Source organism: Coregonus clupeaformis, chromosome 12, assembly GCF_020615455.1.
Source record: "Coregonus clupeaformis isolate EN_2021a chromosome 12, ASM2061545v1, whole genome shotgun sequence".
NCBI lineage: Eukaryota > Metazoa > Chordata > Actinopteri > Salmoniformes > Salmonidae > Coregonus > Coregonus clupeaformis.
This window is the reverse complement of record NC_059203.1, coordinates 59,377,897-59,392,748: the sequence shown is the minus strand read 5'-3', so window position 1 is coordinate 59,392,748 and position 14,852 is coordinate 59,377,897. Positions and strand designations below refer to the sequence as shown.

At 43.0% G+C, this 14,852-nt stretch overlaps 1 protein-coding gene across 8 annotated transcripts; it reads left to right on the top strand.

Annotated features, from left to right (window-relative positions):
- Positions 1 to 871: 871 nt before the first annotated feature.
- On the top strand, positions 872 to 14,644 carry LOC121578311 (poly(rC)-binding protein 2). 8 transcript variants are annotated; one of them, XM_041892609.2, is made up of 12 exons: positions 872 to 1,027; positions 2,752 to 2,890; positions 3,054 to 3,110; positions 3,218 to 3,334; positions 3,677 to 3,808; positions 4,593 to 4,721; positions 4,937 to 5,011; positions 9,246 to 9,287; positions 10,215 to 10,287; positions 10,652 to 10,707; positions 10,957 to 11,126; positions 13,602 to 14,644. In XM_041892609.2, exons 2-12 carry the CDS (start codon positions 2,822 to 2,824, stop codon positions 13,636 to 13,638), a joined length of 957 nt encoding a protein of 318 aa, XP_041748543.1. In that variant the 5' UTR covers positions 872 to 1,027; positions 2,752 to 2,821; the 3' UTR covers positions 13,639 to 14,644. The 8 variants fall into 8 exon arrangements, with proteins under 8 accessions (XP_041748543.1, XP_041748545.1, XP_041748544.1 ...); XM_041892611.2 differs by having other exon boundaries at positions 10,194 to 10,287; XM_041892610.2 differs by having other exon boundaries at positions 4,593 to 4,727.
- Positions 14,645 to 14,852: the final 208 nt, after the last annotated feature.

Genomic DNA, 14,852 nt, shown 5'->3' with positions numbered 1-14,852 from the left:
TAGTTTATCATCTGGCAAATCTAGTAGGAGTGACCTACTATTGGAGGCATTAATGTTATTATGGAGCATTGAAAGACTGGGTGTAGTAGTGAGATTCTACTTGGTCCCAGCCCATTTGGGTGTGGAAGGGAATACAATTGTAGACCAGATAGCCAAAATAGCTTTAAAACGAGATATAATTGATATTAATGTTCCACTGGGTAGAGGTGAGGCCAAATGTAAGATCAGAGTAATTTTGATAGATGTGTGGCAGAAGAGATGGGCCTCCGAAGAAAGGTCAGTGGACCAAGATTCAAAGGTCATTAGGAAGGAACAGGTGGTGTTTGCTCGATTGCGCCTAGGACATTGTACATTGAACTCGTCATTACATCTGGTTGGCAAGCGAATGGTTTGTGTATGGTCGATGAAACTGTAGTCATTTTTAGCAGACACTCTTATCCAGTGCATACATTATTTATTTTTCATACTGGCCCCCCGTGGGAATCGAACCCACAACCCTGGCATTGCAAACGCCATGCTCTACCAATTGAGCCACATCCCTGCCGGCCATTCCCTACCCTGGACGACGCTGGGCCAATTGTGTGCCGCCCCATGGGTCTCCCGGTCGCGGCCGGCTACGACAGAGCCTTGATTCGAACCAGGATCTCTAGTGGCCTTAGACCACTGAGCCACTCGGGAGAGAGGTTAAGATTGAAATGTAGGGTAATTTAGTTAGTAGGGCTCTTTTTTATTTTCTCATTAGAACTGAGTTAGGTAGGAGGATTTAGAAATGTGGAGCTAATGTTGTAAACCGTGATTGACCACACACTACAAAACAGTAGGTGGCAGCATGCACCTTTAACGTTTGTTTGCGGATCACCAATACATCATAGAAGAAGAAGAAGAGAACCCGATCATCATCTCACACTTCCCTCTTCCCCGAATCCTTTTAAAACTCTCCCCCGGGTTTCTACCCTCCCGAACCTCTCCCCTTCTACCCTCACAACCCCACCCTCCCCCCGACAACACATCCCAAAACACGGATCAGGTAAGAGCATCTTATATATTTGTGTGCAATAAAATCTCAAATAAACCCACACCGCATCTTGGATCTGGCTAGCTAGTACACACAGTCAGGCTTCACGTGAATTTGCCAGGCCGCACTACTTGCACGCAGCTCACACGAGCTTATTTGTCATTCAAATGGCTGCTATTTACGCGTGTAAATTTGTAAATGACCAGTGTTGATGTTTGTAACCGATATATTCTTGAAACATTGCTAGCGTGAATGACAACTGGACAGCCATTCATACAATGTACACATGCTCCACATACAGATGCTAGCCACCCAGTTAACTTGCTAGTTAGCGCGCTATGCTAGGTCGTAAATCTAGCTAACTAAACGCTAGACTAGAGCCGGCCGGTGAGGCTAAACTACATGCATTAGTTATGAGTTAAGTTAAATTCATTGCAGCCAAGTAATCGGACACATTGTTCATTCATTTACGAACTGAACCCCAAGTTAGTTTCGCTCGGGATTCACTCTTGGGACCATTAACCTGTTTGTTAGTTAGTCTAGCATGCTAGCTAGCTATCCATTGAAATTGATCTGACTAGCCAGCAGTGTGCTACTAGTACTAGCAAGCTAAAAGATGCACGTGAATCATTGCTATGATGACCACTCCAACTAAGTTTGATTGTTACTTTTAGTCTAATGGCAGGTTACTTTGCATGAATCATGATACAGTACTAATGATGATCATGCACGCAACCTCACAAAAGGCCCCATTCTTGTTTGGGTCACTAGTAGCTGAGTAAACTCGACTTTGTCCATATAAAGTTAGCTGTATCTCTACGGAGTTGAGTGTTGGCGGAGTGTACCATGCTATCAGTCGATACTCGTAAAAATATATATTGTTTAATACTTACCTTGTACTACCTTTTCTTTGGGTGCTGAAATCCGTAGTTTAAAAAATAGATCTAAGTAGCATTTGACGCGACCTCTGCAGAGGTAGCTGTTGTTGAGAAGGAGCAGACCGTAATTTCACTGCAGATAATTACTCTAGTTTTGGCAAGGGACACACCGTGGATTAAAGGGCGCAATATGACAACCTCACATAAAATGACTTTTTAATAAAAAACAATGGAATTCAACAGCCAAAGATAAGCCCACAGTTACATAGGACAAACATAGGTACAAGGTAAGCATTAGAATAATGTACATTTTTACATCCATGATAGCGACTCGATGTAGTTGGTGGTACTCTCCGCCAACACTTATCGCAACTCTACACCGTAGAGGTGCAGGCTGTATGGACATAGTTGAGTTTACTTAGCTAGTTCACGTGCTGCAAATTGAATTTTATCACTCTTATAATAATAGAATCAGTTTAGGTCAGGTGTTATGCATATATTTGATTAGTTTGTAAGAACATCAGTGCCCACAGATAATCTCCTCCATTGAACTTAAAGCAGCTACTGTTTTAAGAAACATAGCATTATTTGGATGGTTTCAGCAGCTTGTATCGTTTACTTGTACAGTGATATTATGTTACCTTCCTATCAAGTTTCATGAGTTCAGTAGTTCGCTAGCCATTTAGTATTATTGCACAAAGTCATAGGCTGAATTAAAAACCAAAACCAGCGGTCATATTCTGTTCACATTCTATATTCAATTGTTCTCCTGCTCTTCCCTCAGCCTCTTTACTCTTCTTCCTATGCACTATTCTAACTTTTTCTACTTTTCTTACTGTTCTCTTGTCTGACCTCCAGATCCCATCTTTGTGACCAGACTCCAGTTTTGACCCTTCTGCAGCAGCTACTCTCCCATCCAGTGGTAGTTATGGACTCCGGTGTGATTGAAGGAGGACTCAATGTCACCCTGACCATTAGATTGCTCATGCACGGCAAGGTGAGTAAGCTCCCACAGCAGGTGAGACTGTTAGCCCACTGAGCTAAAGGCTAGGTAATGTCATGCTAACCATTAGATTGCTGATGCAAGGTGAGTGAGCTCCCACAGCAGGTGACTAAGGCATTACATTTCTAAATGCATATTTTTTCCTTTTCTCTTTTAGGAAGTTGGAAGCATCATTGGCAAGAAAGGTGAATCTGTGAAGAAGATGAGAGAAGAGGTGGGAACAGATGCCTTCTGTTTCTGAAAGACAGTAAAGCTTTTTGTGTTCTGTTAGTTGCACGTCTTATATAACTAATGGTGAATTTCCCCTCCCCCTGTGTCCAGAGCGGCGCTCGCATCAACATCTCAGAGGGCAACTGTCCTGAGAGGATCATCACTTTGGCAGGCCCCACGACCGCCATCTTCAAAGCATTCTCCATGATCATCGAAAAGCTGGAAGAGGTAACTTAGTTACCCTGTCTTGTCCAGGCCCAACTGTTTATTTGTCACTTTGGCATCTGTATGGAATGTGATTTGGCTGCTTTTACGAAACTGATTCACTCTATCTCTCAGTACAGCCAAGGTGCATGAATAGAGGAACCGACTGGATGTGTGCTGTGTTCAGCTAATCCTAGAGGACTATTAGAAGTTGATTTGAAAAAAGGTTATTTATTAACAATACATTTGTTTCCAGTTGTCCTCCAAGAGTGGCTGAACACCTCTCGCATATCCATCAATGATGTTGTCAAGTGGAAGTTCTGGAGTAAGTTAGTTGATCAATCACTCTCCTCTCTTCTCTCCCAGGACATCAGCAGCTCCATGACGAACAGCACGGCCACCAGCAAGCCCCCGGTCACCCTGCGCATCGTGGTGCCAGCCAGCCAGTGTGGGTCCCTCATCGGCAAGGGAGGCTGCAAGATCAAAGAAATCAGAGAGGTGAGTGGGAGAACAAATGTACTCACATTTCAAATCAAATCAAATCAAATTTTATTGGTCACATGCGCCGAATACAACAGGTGCAGACATTACAGTGAAATGCTTACTTACAGCCCTTAACCAACAGTGCATTTATTTTAAACAAAAAAGTAAGAATAAAACAACAACAAAAAAGTGTTGAGAAAAAAAGAGCAGAAGTAAAATAAAGTGACAGTAGGGAGGCTATATATACAGTAAAATAAAGTGACAGTAGGGAGGCTATATATACAGGGGGGTACCGTTGCATAGTCAATGTGCGGGGGCACCGGCTAGTTGAGGTAGTTGAGGTAATATGTACATGTGGGTAGAGTTAAAGTGACTATGCATACATACTTAACAGAGTAGCAGCAGCGTAAAAAGGATGGGGTGGGGGGGCAGTGCAAATAGTCCGGGTAGCCATGATTAGCTGTTCAGGAGTCTTATGGCTTGGGGGTAGAAGCTGTTGAGAAGTCTTTTGGACCTAGACTTGGCACTCCGGTACCGCTTGCCGTGCGGTAGCAGAGAGAACAGAACATTTGCACTTGTCTTTTCTTACTAGCACAGATTTAGCAGAAAGTGGCTATTTGGAAGGTTTGACTTGCAGTGATTGTGATCGGTGGTCGTTTTACCTACCTTAGTTCCCAGCACTAATTGTAAGTTTGTCTGGATATGAGCGTCTGCTAAATTACTAAAATGTTACTGTAAAATGTAAGTCCAGACCAGTCAATCTCTCCTCTCTCTCCCTCTCCCCTTCCTCTCTCTCTAGTCAACAGGTGCTCAGGTACAGGTGGCAGGGGACATGCTTCCTAACTCTACAGAACGGGCCATCACCATTGCAGGGACCCCCCAGTCCATAATCGAGTGTGTCAAGCAAATCTGCGTGGTTATGCTTGAGGTAAGTGTAAGTAATATCCTCAGATCGTTGATCTATTTTTATTCCGTTTAAATATGAATCATTTTCTTAATTGATCAAATTACCCCTGCAACCTCTTTGGTTCCCATCTTTTACTCACTTATACAAAAGTGTTTTGAAAACGTCTGAATTAAACCCATTTTCCTGTCTCTCCTTCTCTCCCGTCCCTCCTTCTCTCCCGTCTCTCTTTCCTCCAGTCTCCCCCTAAGGGGGTCACCATCCCATACCGACCAAAACCTTCAGGATCCCCTGTCATCTTCGCCGGAGGACAGGTATGTTTTGATATTTTTTATTTATATACATTATTTTTTCTGGGGGGGGGGGCTCCTCTGAGAACTAACCTGTAGTTGAAATGTTTATTTATTTTGTTTTATTTAACTAGGCAAGTCAGTTAAGAACAAATTCTTATTTACAATGACGGCCTACCAAAAGGCCTCCTACGGGGGCTGGGATTAAAAAAATATAGGACAAAACACATCACGACGAGAGACACTACATAAAGAGAGACCTAAGACTAACGCAGCAACACGACATGACAAATACATGGTAGCAACACAACATGGCAGCAGCACAACATGGTAGCAGCATAATATGGTACAAACATGATTGGGCACAGACAACAGCACAAAGGGCAAGAAGGTAGAGACAACAATACATCACACGAAGCAGCCACAACTGTCAGTGTCCATGATTGAGTCTTTGAATGAAGAGATGGAGATAAATCTGTCCAGTTTGAGTGTTTTTTGCAGCTCGTTCCAGTCGCTAGCTGCAGCAAACTAAAAAGAGGAGCGACCCAGGGATGTGTGTGTGTGTTTTGGGGACCTTTAACAGAATGTGACTGGCAGAACGGGTGTTGTATGTGGAGGATGAGGGCTGCAGTAGGTATCTCAGATAGGGGGGAGTGAGGCCTAAGAGGGTTTTATAAATAAGCATCAACCAGTGGGTCTTGCGATGGGTATACAGAGATGACCAGTTTACAGAGGAGTATAGAGTGCAGTGATGTGTCCTATAAGGAGCATTGGTGGCTAATCTGATGGCCGAATGGTAAAGAACATCTAGCCACTCAAGAGTACCCTTACCTGCCAATCTATAAATTACGTCTCCGTAATGTAGGATAGTCATCTGAATCAGGGTTATTTTGGTAGCTGGGGTGAAAGAGGAGCGATTATGATAGAGGAAACCAAGTCTAGATTTAACCTTAGCCTGCAGTTTTGATATGTGCTGAGAGGGCGACAATGTACCGTCTAGCCATACTCCCAAGTACTTGTATGAGGTGACTACCTAAAGTTCTAACCCCTCAGAGGTAGTAATCACACCGGTGGGGCGAGTGGCATTCTTCTTACCAAACCACATTACCTTTGTTTTGGAGGTGTTCAGAAGAAGGTTAAGGGCAGAGAAAGCTTGTTGGACACTAAGAAAGCTTTGTTGTAGAGCGTTTAACACAACATCCGTGGAGGGCCAGTTGAGTATAAGACTGTTGCTGTATTTTTTATAGGGTTAGGGTTTGCAAGTATGTTTTTGCCTTTTCACCTCTGTGTATGGTACTTTTCCCTTTGGTTTTATGTTACTGTAATGGCATCTCTGGTGGTTAGTAACAGAAATAGGGATGTGCACTGTTATTCGAATATCCGAACGTACGTGAGTATTCCTTTTTGTGGGCAAGAATGTAGGGGCTTATTTTAACACGAAAAAAAGACTTTTTCAAAATTTAATATATCCATGACATTTCAAATTATAAATTCAACAAAACAACCGTTCAATGAAGTTATGACGTGCGCTAGGCAGAATGGAAACGTGCTTTGTTTTCAATCGCTTTAACATCCCTTTAGAAATTGCATCATTCCCGATAATATGGATACTTTGTTCAAGACTTGGTAACTTTAAAATGTACTTGAGAGCGTTTAGACGTAGACCTATAGGGTCTGTGTGTGTTGAAGCAAAATAGACTCTCGTTAGGGACGTCAAGCGTTCAGGCGCTGCACAGACACTATGGAAGCTCAAGTCTGTTAAATTGTTTCAAAACATTTTGAAACTCTAAATTGTTGAATGAGTGAGATGGATGTACAATGCCTAGTGACAGTCTACACACCCGTGCAAAGTTTTTTCATTTTGTTGCCTTAAATTTCTATCTAAAAAGGGATTCAATTGGGATTTTACCCCACTGATCTACACAATATACTGATTTGTTGAAATTATCCAGTCAGTTTCTTTTTTTGTATTCGCCATCTACCGTAAACTTTGGCACAAGGAGATGGGTTGATAAATGGCTACTACAGGTTCTTATCTATCGACAGGTATACGTTGTATACCCAAGTTCGTTGTGGTTTTGTCTGTAAGAAGAGCGCAAATGGTACATGTCGCTGCGGTTATTGTCCCAGTTTCATTGATTGCAATATCGACGCAAGTGATTAATTTGCGCGTGCTATTACAGTTGAATAAGCGAATCAGTCCCAGTTTAGAGTGGATGTTTGGCAAAAGTTGGCGTGTGTGCACTTTTAAGGTACTAATTTAGCAAAATAAAAGTAATCTGAACACAAGTGTGACGTACAGTACCAGTCAAAAGTTTGGACACCTACTTATTCAAAGGTTTTTCTTTATTTTTACTATTTTCTACATTGTAGAATAATAGTGAAGACATCAAAACTAAGACATGACACCTATGGAATCATGAAGTAACCAAAAAGGTGTTAAACAAATCAAAATATATTTTATATTTGAGATTCTTCAGTAAAGTAGCCACCCTTTGCCTTGATGACAGCTTTGCACACTCTTGGCATTCTCTCAACCAGCTTCATGAGGAATGCTTTTCCAACAGTCTTGGAGTTCCCACATATGCTGAGCACTTGTTCGCTTCTTTTCCTTCACTCTGTGGTCCAACTCATCCCAAACCATCTCAATTGGGTTGAGGTCAGGTGATTGTGGAGGCCAGGTCATCTGATGCAGCACTCCATCACTCTCCTTGGTCAAATAGGCCTTACACAGCCTGGAGGTGTGTTTATGGTCATCATCCTGTTGAAAAATAAATGATAGTCCCACTAAGCGCAAACCAGATGGAGTGGCGTATTGCTGCAGAATACTGTGGTAGCCATGCTGGTTAAGTGTGCCTTGAATTCTAAATAAATCACTGACGGTGTCACCAGCAAAGCACCATCACACCACCTCCATGCTTCACGGTGGGAACCACACATGCCGAGATCATCCGTTCACCTACTCTGTGTCTCACAAAGACACGGCTGTTGGAACCAAAAATCGCAAATTTGTCTTGCAGGAATGCAGTGTTTGGTTTTCGCCAGGCATAATGGGACCCATCTCGTCCAAAAAGTTGACTCAAGTTTGCCAAAAAGCACCTGGATGCTCATCAATACTCTTGGAAGAACGTTCTATGGACAGATGATTCAAAAGTATAACTTTTTGGATGACATGGTTCCAGTAATGCCTGGCGAAAACCAAACTCTGCATTCCACAGTAAGAACATCATACCAAAGGTCAAGCATGGTGGTGGTGGTGTGATGGTTTGGGGATGCTTTGCTGCCTCAGGACCTGGACGACTTGCCTTAATAGAAGGAACCATGAATTCTGCTCTGTATCAGAGAATTCTACAGGAGAATGTCAGGCCATCCGTCTGTGAGTTGAAGCGCAGCTGGTTCATGCAGCAAGACATTGACCCAAAACACACAATCAAATCTACATGAAAATTGCTAAAAAGCAACAAATTGGAAGTTTTGGAATGGCCTAGTCAAAGTCCAGACCTAATCCCAATTGAGATGTTGTGGCAGGACATGAAACGAGCAGTTCATGCTTGAAAACCCACACGTCACTGAGTTAAAGCAGTTCTGCATGGAAGAGTGGGCCAAAATTCCTCCACAGCGACGTGAGAGACTGATCAACAACTACAGGAAGCATTTGGTTGGAGTCATTGCAGCTAAAGGTGGCACAACCAGTTATTGAGTGTAAGGGGGCAATTACTTTTTCACACAGTGGAATTGGGTGTTGCTTTACTTTGTTTATGAAATAAATATGTAATTGTTGTGTTATTTGTTCACTTATGTTCCCTTTATCTAATATTAGGTTTAGGTTGAAGATCTGATAACATTCAGTATCACAAATATGTAAAAGTAGGGAAAATTAGAAATGGAGCAAATACTTTTTCATAGCACTGTATGTGTTATTTCTTCACTATTATTCTACAATGTAGAAAATAGTAAAAATAAAGAAAAACCCTTGAGTGAGTAGGTGTGTCCAAACCTTTGACTGGTGCTGTATGTGTAGATTACTTTCTATGTTTTGGTCTTCAAAATATCACAACCTATTTCAGCATATTCATTGTTTTGACACTGGGCTATAAATCCATGACAACAGGAAGCAGCAACAGCATCATTTTCAACGTGTTTTAGGAATACAAATGATACTTTGAACCTTCTAACATACGTTTGTCCTGCCTACTCTTGTGGCTGCGAATCGTGACATGTTGACAGGATGCCTATGAACACTTTGTTCTTGTTTCAGGCGTACGCCGTTCAAGGACAACATGCGATACCCCAGCCAGATGTAAGTGCTGTTGTCACAATTTCTTCCTCCTGGTGTCCGTATCCTCCCTACCCTCTGTCTTTTCCCTAACATCCTTAACTGTCTGTACCTTTCCTACCTTACGCTATCATCCCTACCCTTCACCTCTCAATTTATGCCCCCCAGTTACCTATCCTATGGACCTCCCTGCCCACCATTCCCAACCTACCCTCACTCCAACCAGTGCGCTAGGGAAAGGTGTGGGATAGACTAGGTCAGAGGCTCCAAACCCAGCCTAGTTGTGACGCCTAAAGAGGAAGGATTTGTTCACAAACTCCAACAAGCATCATGGTGAAGAGATGACATTATTAGACACTCCAATTTAGAGGAGTTAGTGTATTAACCAATCATATTATTCTCAACATAGCACTGGGTTATGGCTTAAGAAATGATGTATATGTTCACTATTGATCTTGTATTATTGTCTTAAGTGATACTGTATTGATTATACCATGGCCTGTAGTTGATGTGTGGGCCTGGTTGGTAGGGGCAAGGAAAGATCATATCCATCTGCCAGAAGACTACAAGCAAACATTCCAAACTGAGTCCCAAGTTCTCCTGAGCTACAGTGGAAAGACCATAGGGTACAAATGACTAAGAATGATTCCACAACCCACCCAACACTTGTCCATTTTAGAGAAAGAAAAGAAGATAGGACAACTGGTCAAGATAGCTGGGCCGTGTGTTCATTAGGGCATGCAACAGAGTTTTCAACAGGTAGTCCCTCCCTGTTTCAGTCAGTTTGGTACGTAATGAACACTATAACTACTCTTATGAATTAATGTTGTGGTGAATGAAATGGTTTCGGTACCGTACTGACCATGCTTCTTGTCCCGTCTCTCTCTCCATTTCTCTCCTCCCTCCCTGCCCCCTCTCTTGCCCTCACAGTCTTCCTCTATCTCTCCACAGCTCACCAAGTTACACCAGCTGGCCATGCAGCAGAGCCCCTTCCCAATGGCCCCCAGCAACCAAGGATTCCAAGGTACTAGGGGACTTGAGAATATAGTTTGTATAAAAATTAAAGGTTATTGAAACTACTGCGCTCAGAACTGGTGTGTTGACTAAATAAAAACATAGAGTAGGTCTGCGCTCAAAAGTTATTTTATGCTTATTTTATTTGTTGAGGCAACTAGCAAAATAGAAACGTTTTGGCTGTCAGGCCATCGTTGGTGTGTCACACTGATGGAAAGAGAACTCCTTGACTTTCAGCTTTACCTGCTGAAATGTCAGTTAAGATTTTGTTCCATGGAACATGCCACTACAATAATGGCATTTACATATCATGAAGAGTGCCATGTTCCTCTTGATCCTTGTTTTGTTGATGTATTTTTGGCTTGTTGATTTAGGAGGGATGGATGCCTCTGCCCAAACTAGTTCCCATGAGATGACCATTCCAAATGATGTAAGTATTTCCACAGTGATGACTCTGACCCTCCCCTTCCATTTCCCTCCAGCGATTTAGACATTTCACACTACCAATCCACTTTAGTTGATTGGCTTAACTGACTTCCTGGTTTTTCTCCCCTGGAGTTGATTTGGCGTAACTGACTTCCTGTTTTTCCTCCTCTAGTTGATTGGCTTAACTGACTTCCTGGTTTTTCTCCCCTGGAGTTGATTTGGCGTAACTGACTTCCTGTTTTTCCTCCTCTAGTTGATTGGCTGCATCATCGGTCGCCAGGGTGCTAAGATCAATGAGATCCGCCAGATGTCGGGTGCCCAGATAAAGATAGCCAACTCCGTGGAGGGCTCCGCGGACAGACAGGTCACCATCACTGGTTCCCCCGCCTCCATCAGCCTGGCAGAGTACCTCATCAACGCCAGGTCAGACACAACATTAGTTACCACACGCTTTTTAACCAACTACCAACTGTTGTCCTCTTAAGAGTCAGGGATAAATTGTCTTTGGGTTGCAAAATTCCAGAAACATCCCCCAAATTCCTGGGATGGATGATTCCCAGTTGGAGGATTACCTCCCTGCATGTTAACTCCTGATTCCGGAAATCCTCCAACCAAGTTTTCTGAAAAACCTGGGAACTTTCTGTAATTTTGTTTCTGGTCCTGGAGCACCACAGTTGGTTGGTGCAGGAGGCTTTTGATCCAGCCCAACACAAACTAACACAGCTGGGTTGGAACAAAAGCACACAGCTCTCCAGAACTAAGGTAGCCCAGTATTCTACCAAGCCCCTTTTGGTATTTTCTGTATAATTGAGAATCCACCCACTCTCATCTACCCCACACCACTGTACTTCCTTTTGAGATTTGGGTACCTCCCAGTTAGTCTGCCTACAGTACAATGTGTCCAGTGTTTGTGTTAGATGACTGCCTAACCCCCAACTTCTATCCATGGCATGTGTTGTACTCTACTGGCTCTATTCTGAATACCGGTAGTTCACCATGTTTGAGGGGATCAGTTTGAACAAGATGAGGCACAGAATCGCTCATCTTGATCACATAATGAGTAGTTATTCGGGGATGCAAGGTGATTTGTAGATCAGCGATCCTGCGCAGTCCGGCTGGAACGTAGTCGATCTCAAACACGCACATTGTCTATTGAAACATGAGTCAGTCTTCTAATGATGTTTACTCACTGATGGCCCACTATGGTCAGTTGTGTTATACCTGTCCGACTCTCACACCCCTCCCTGACTGTCAGTCTGTGCTTAATATTCCCCCTCATCCACCCTCCCAACCCTGATGTCTACCCCTCCTCCCTCCCCCCATACTCACCAGCCTATCCTGTAACCCATCCCGACTGTGTGTCCCTCTTTTTCCTTCTTGTCTCGTTTCTACAGCGTAGAGTCCTCTAAATTCTCCTCCTCGAACCCTGAACAGACCCACAGCACCAGCCTCCTCTGCCCTCCTCTCTCCACTACTACCACCTCCTCTCCTGCCGCTACCTCCTCTACTGCTTCCTCCTCCTCCTCTTCTTCCTCCTGTTTGGCGCCCCCCTCCGCCTCCATCTCTCTGTCCTTGTTGGCTCCTCAAGGACCCTCTGACTCCCCAATCTCCCCCAGCTCCCCTGCTGTCCCCTGTGTCTCCAGTCTGCTCAGTCTTAAGTCCCTCCCCCTCCTGGCCCTCCATGTTGTTTCCACTGGCCCCACCTCCTCCAGTAACCCTGCCCACTCAGCCAATCCCGAGCCAAAGCTTTCCTCGGAGCTGGGCTCCAAGTCTAAGAGGCGAAGGCTCTCTCCTTACTAAAGCTACGGCAATAATAGAAACTACAGTACAGACGTGAAGTGTGTCCCAAATGGTACTATTCCTTATATAGTGCCCCACTTTTGACCAGGGCCCTTGTCAAAAGTGGTGTACTTTATAGGGAATAAGGTGCCATTTGGGATGTAGCTTAGCATTGTCTGTACTTGGTCCGCACTGCTCTGTACCTGGCTGTGCCCTATGCCACATGCTTCTTAACTATACAATTCATCAACAAAAAAGAAAAGGTTACACGCCCAGATATGGCCTCTCTCTTCCATGTTCTTTGGGTCCACTGCTTTGGTTTACGTCTATCTATCCCATACCCCCCCCCCTCACCCTCTTGAAGGACACTTGAGTCCCTGCTCTTTCTATCTAAGGACACTGCATCAGCATGGACACCCTTGTCTCAGACAGACTTCAACTTGACTAATTGAAAAGCTTTTGGTTGGTTTTTCTCTCTTGCTGTAAGCTCAGGTAGCACCTTTCATGCCATCTTTATATTAAGATCTCATGCTATATTTCATTTATTTCAATATTAACTTTGTCCTGGATAATGTGTGTGGTAGCTAGTTGTATTTGTTGTAAAGTGTTCATTATAATGCTAAAATCTTGTTTTGTTTATGTATCGAACTGCCACATGGTGTGACGTTGGGCTTAATCACTATAATAGTTTGCCCTCAGGTATCATATCGCCCCGCTATTCATGGGTTGTTGGACCTGTACAATTTCAGGAAATGGATGTCCTCGTAATGCCTAGATTAGGACTCTTGAATCGAGCCATAGCTGCTTCCTTTAGCCTTTCGCTGGCAATCACCGCTGCACTACAATTTTTTAGCACTGATCAGAGGTCAGTGACCGTAAGGGGATATGGAAGGACATGGAATACACTCCTTGAAGAGGTTGATGTCAAGGAAACATCCTCTTATCCATTGATAGTTAATACACCTCGAGGCTTATCTATTGGGTAGACATTTTCTGAACTGAAAAAAGGGTTGTGGAGGTTTGTAAAAGGTTAAATTCTCCGATTTTATCGATCTGATTTGAAACGCACAGCATGGCTTACTCTCTCCCCCTTCGATCTCTCAATGTGTCTCTCTCCAGGCTCTCCTCTGAAGCGACAGGACTGGCGGCCAACTGATAGAACAGACTGCATAGATGTGATCTGCACTAACCCCCCCCACATTTTACCTTCTACCACCAATTGATCCATCAGTCAGCGTTCTCCTTTTAAAGTGGTCAATGCAACTATCCAACGCCACCCACCTGATTATTTTGATCTGCTTTCATTTTTCTGTTTAAAAATTATTATTCTTAAGTCCCTTTGAGTCCCGGTTGGAAGTTTTTAATGATTTGTTCTTAGATAATTTTTTTGTTGGATGGAGAACTTTCTCCCTATCTTTCTTTACAGCATCACAAGAGTAGAGGTGGGGAAAATCTGAATAGGTTTAGTTCAAACAAAAAATAGATTGACTGTTTTTTAATGGGCTTTTTTATCCCCCACTCCCACCCAACCATCCTGCATCCCCCTAGTAATTTTATCCATTGAATTTCTGCAAAAACACACCTTGATTTGATTGTCACTTCCTGTTATGTCACAATGCTCGCGGAATATAAGGGGGGGGGGGGGATACGTACCTTGTGCTGTCGTCACTGCTGGTATTTTGGGTATGACAAACAGCTCTAACACTACTAGAAGACGTGGATATTGCATTTGTTGAAATAATTTCAAACTGTATGTACTCATGTCACCTAAACTTTTTTTGTTTGTGTCATTCCTATTTTTCCACCTTGACTTTTGCCCCCCCAGTGTGATCATATGTTTCTTAAATGGAGGAAATATTTGTTTTAACTACCAAAGGAGAGAAACTCCTGAACTATGACTGACTGGTGTGTCTGTCTGTGAGTGTGAGGAGAGAAACTAAGATATTATGAATCGTTGATGAGCTGAAACTAAGACCTGGCGATAAATTAATTAATTTCCTGCTCTTTGCTTTCTTTGCTCAAGGCATATTTAATTTTGTATTATTTGCAGGAAATATAATAACACTTTTGTGCACGTTTTGGAAATAATGTAGACCTTGGGTGCCACAACATTGTTAAAAAAAAAACTACAGAAATAAAATGTGAAATGCTCAAACTACAAATTCTCGTTCTTTGTGTTGCTCCCAGTCGTGTGTGTGTGTGGCATTTTTCACAATGTGCAATACAGTTATTATACTGGGCACTCTGAAGTTCATTGGAATGGTCATTGCTTTTATGAAAACCTATAACACTTACCCAGAATTAAAACCTGACACCCACATTTCCAGTTTTTGAACAGTGATTTTTATTTGTCTTAATTTGTTTCTTAAA

Bases quoted from the DNA above. Each gene is read 5' to 3' on its own strand.
- LOC121578311 (XM_041892604.1), top strand. From the start codon at position 2,822: ATGGACTCCGGTGTGATTGAAGGAGGACTCAATGTCACCCTGACCATT. The intron at 2,891-3,053 runs GTGAGTAAGCTC...TTTCTCTTTTAG, and splicing joins GATTGCTCATGCACGGCAAG to GAAGTTGGAAGCATCATTGG. The intron at 3,335-3,676 runs GTAACTTAGTTA...CTTCTCTCCCAG, and splicing joins TCATCGAAAAGCTGGAAGAG to GACATCAGCAGCTCCATGAC.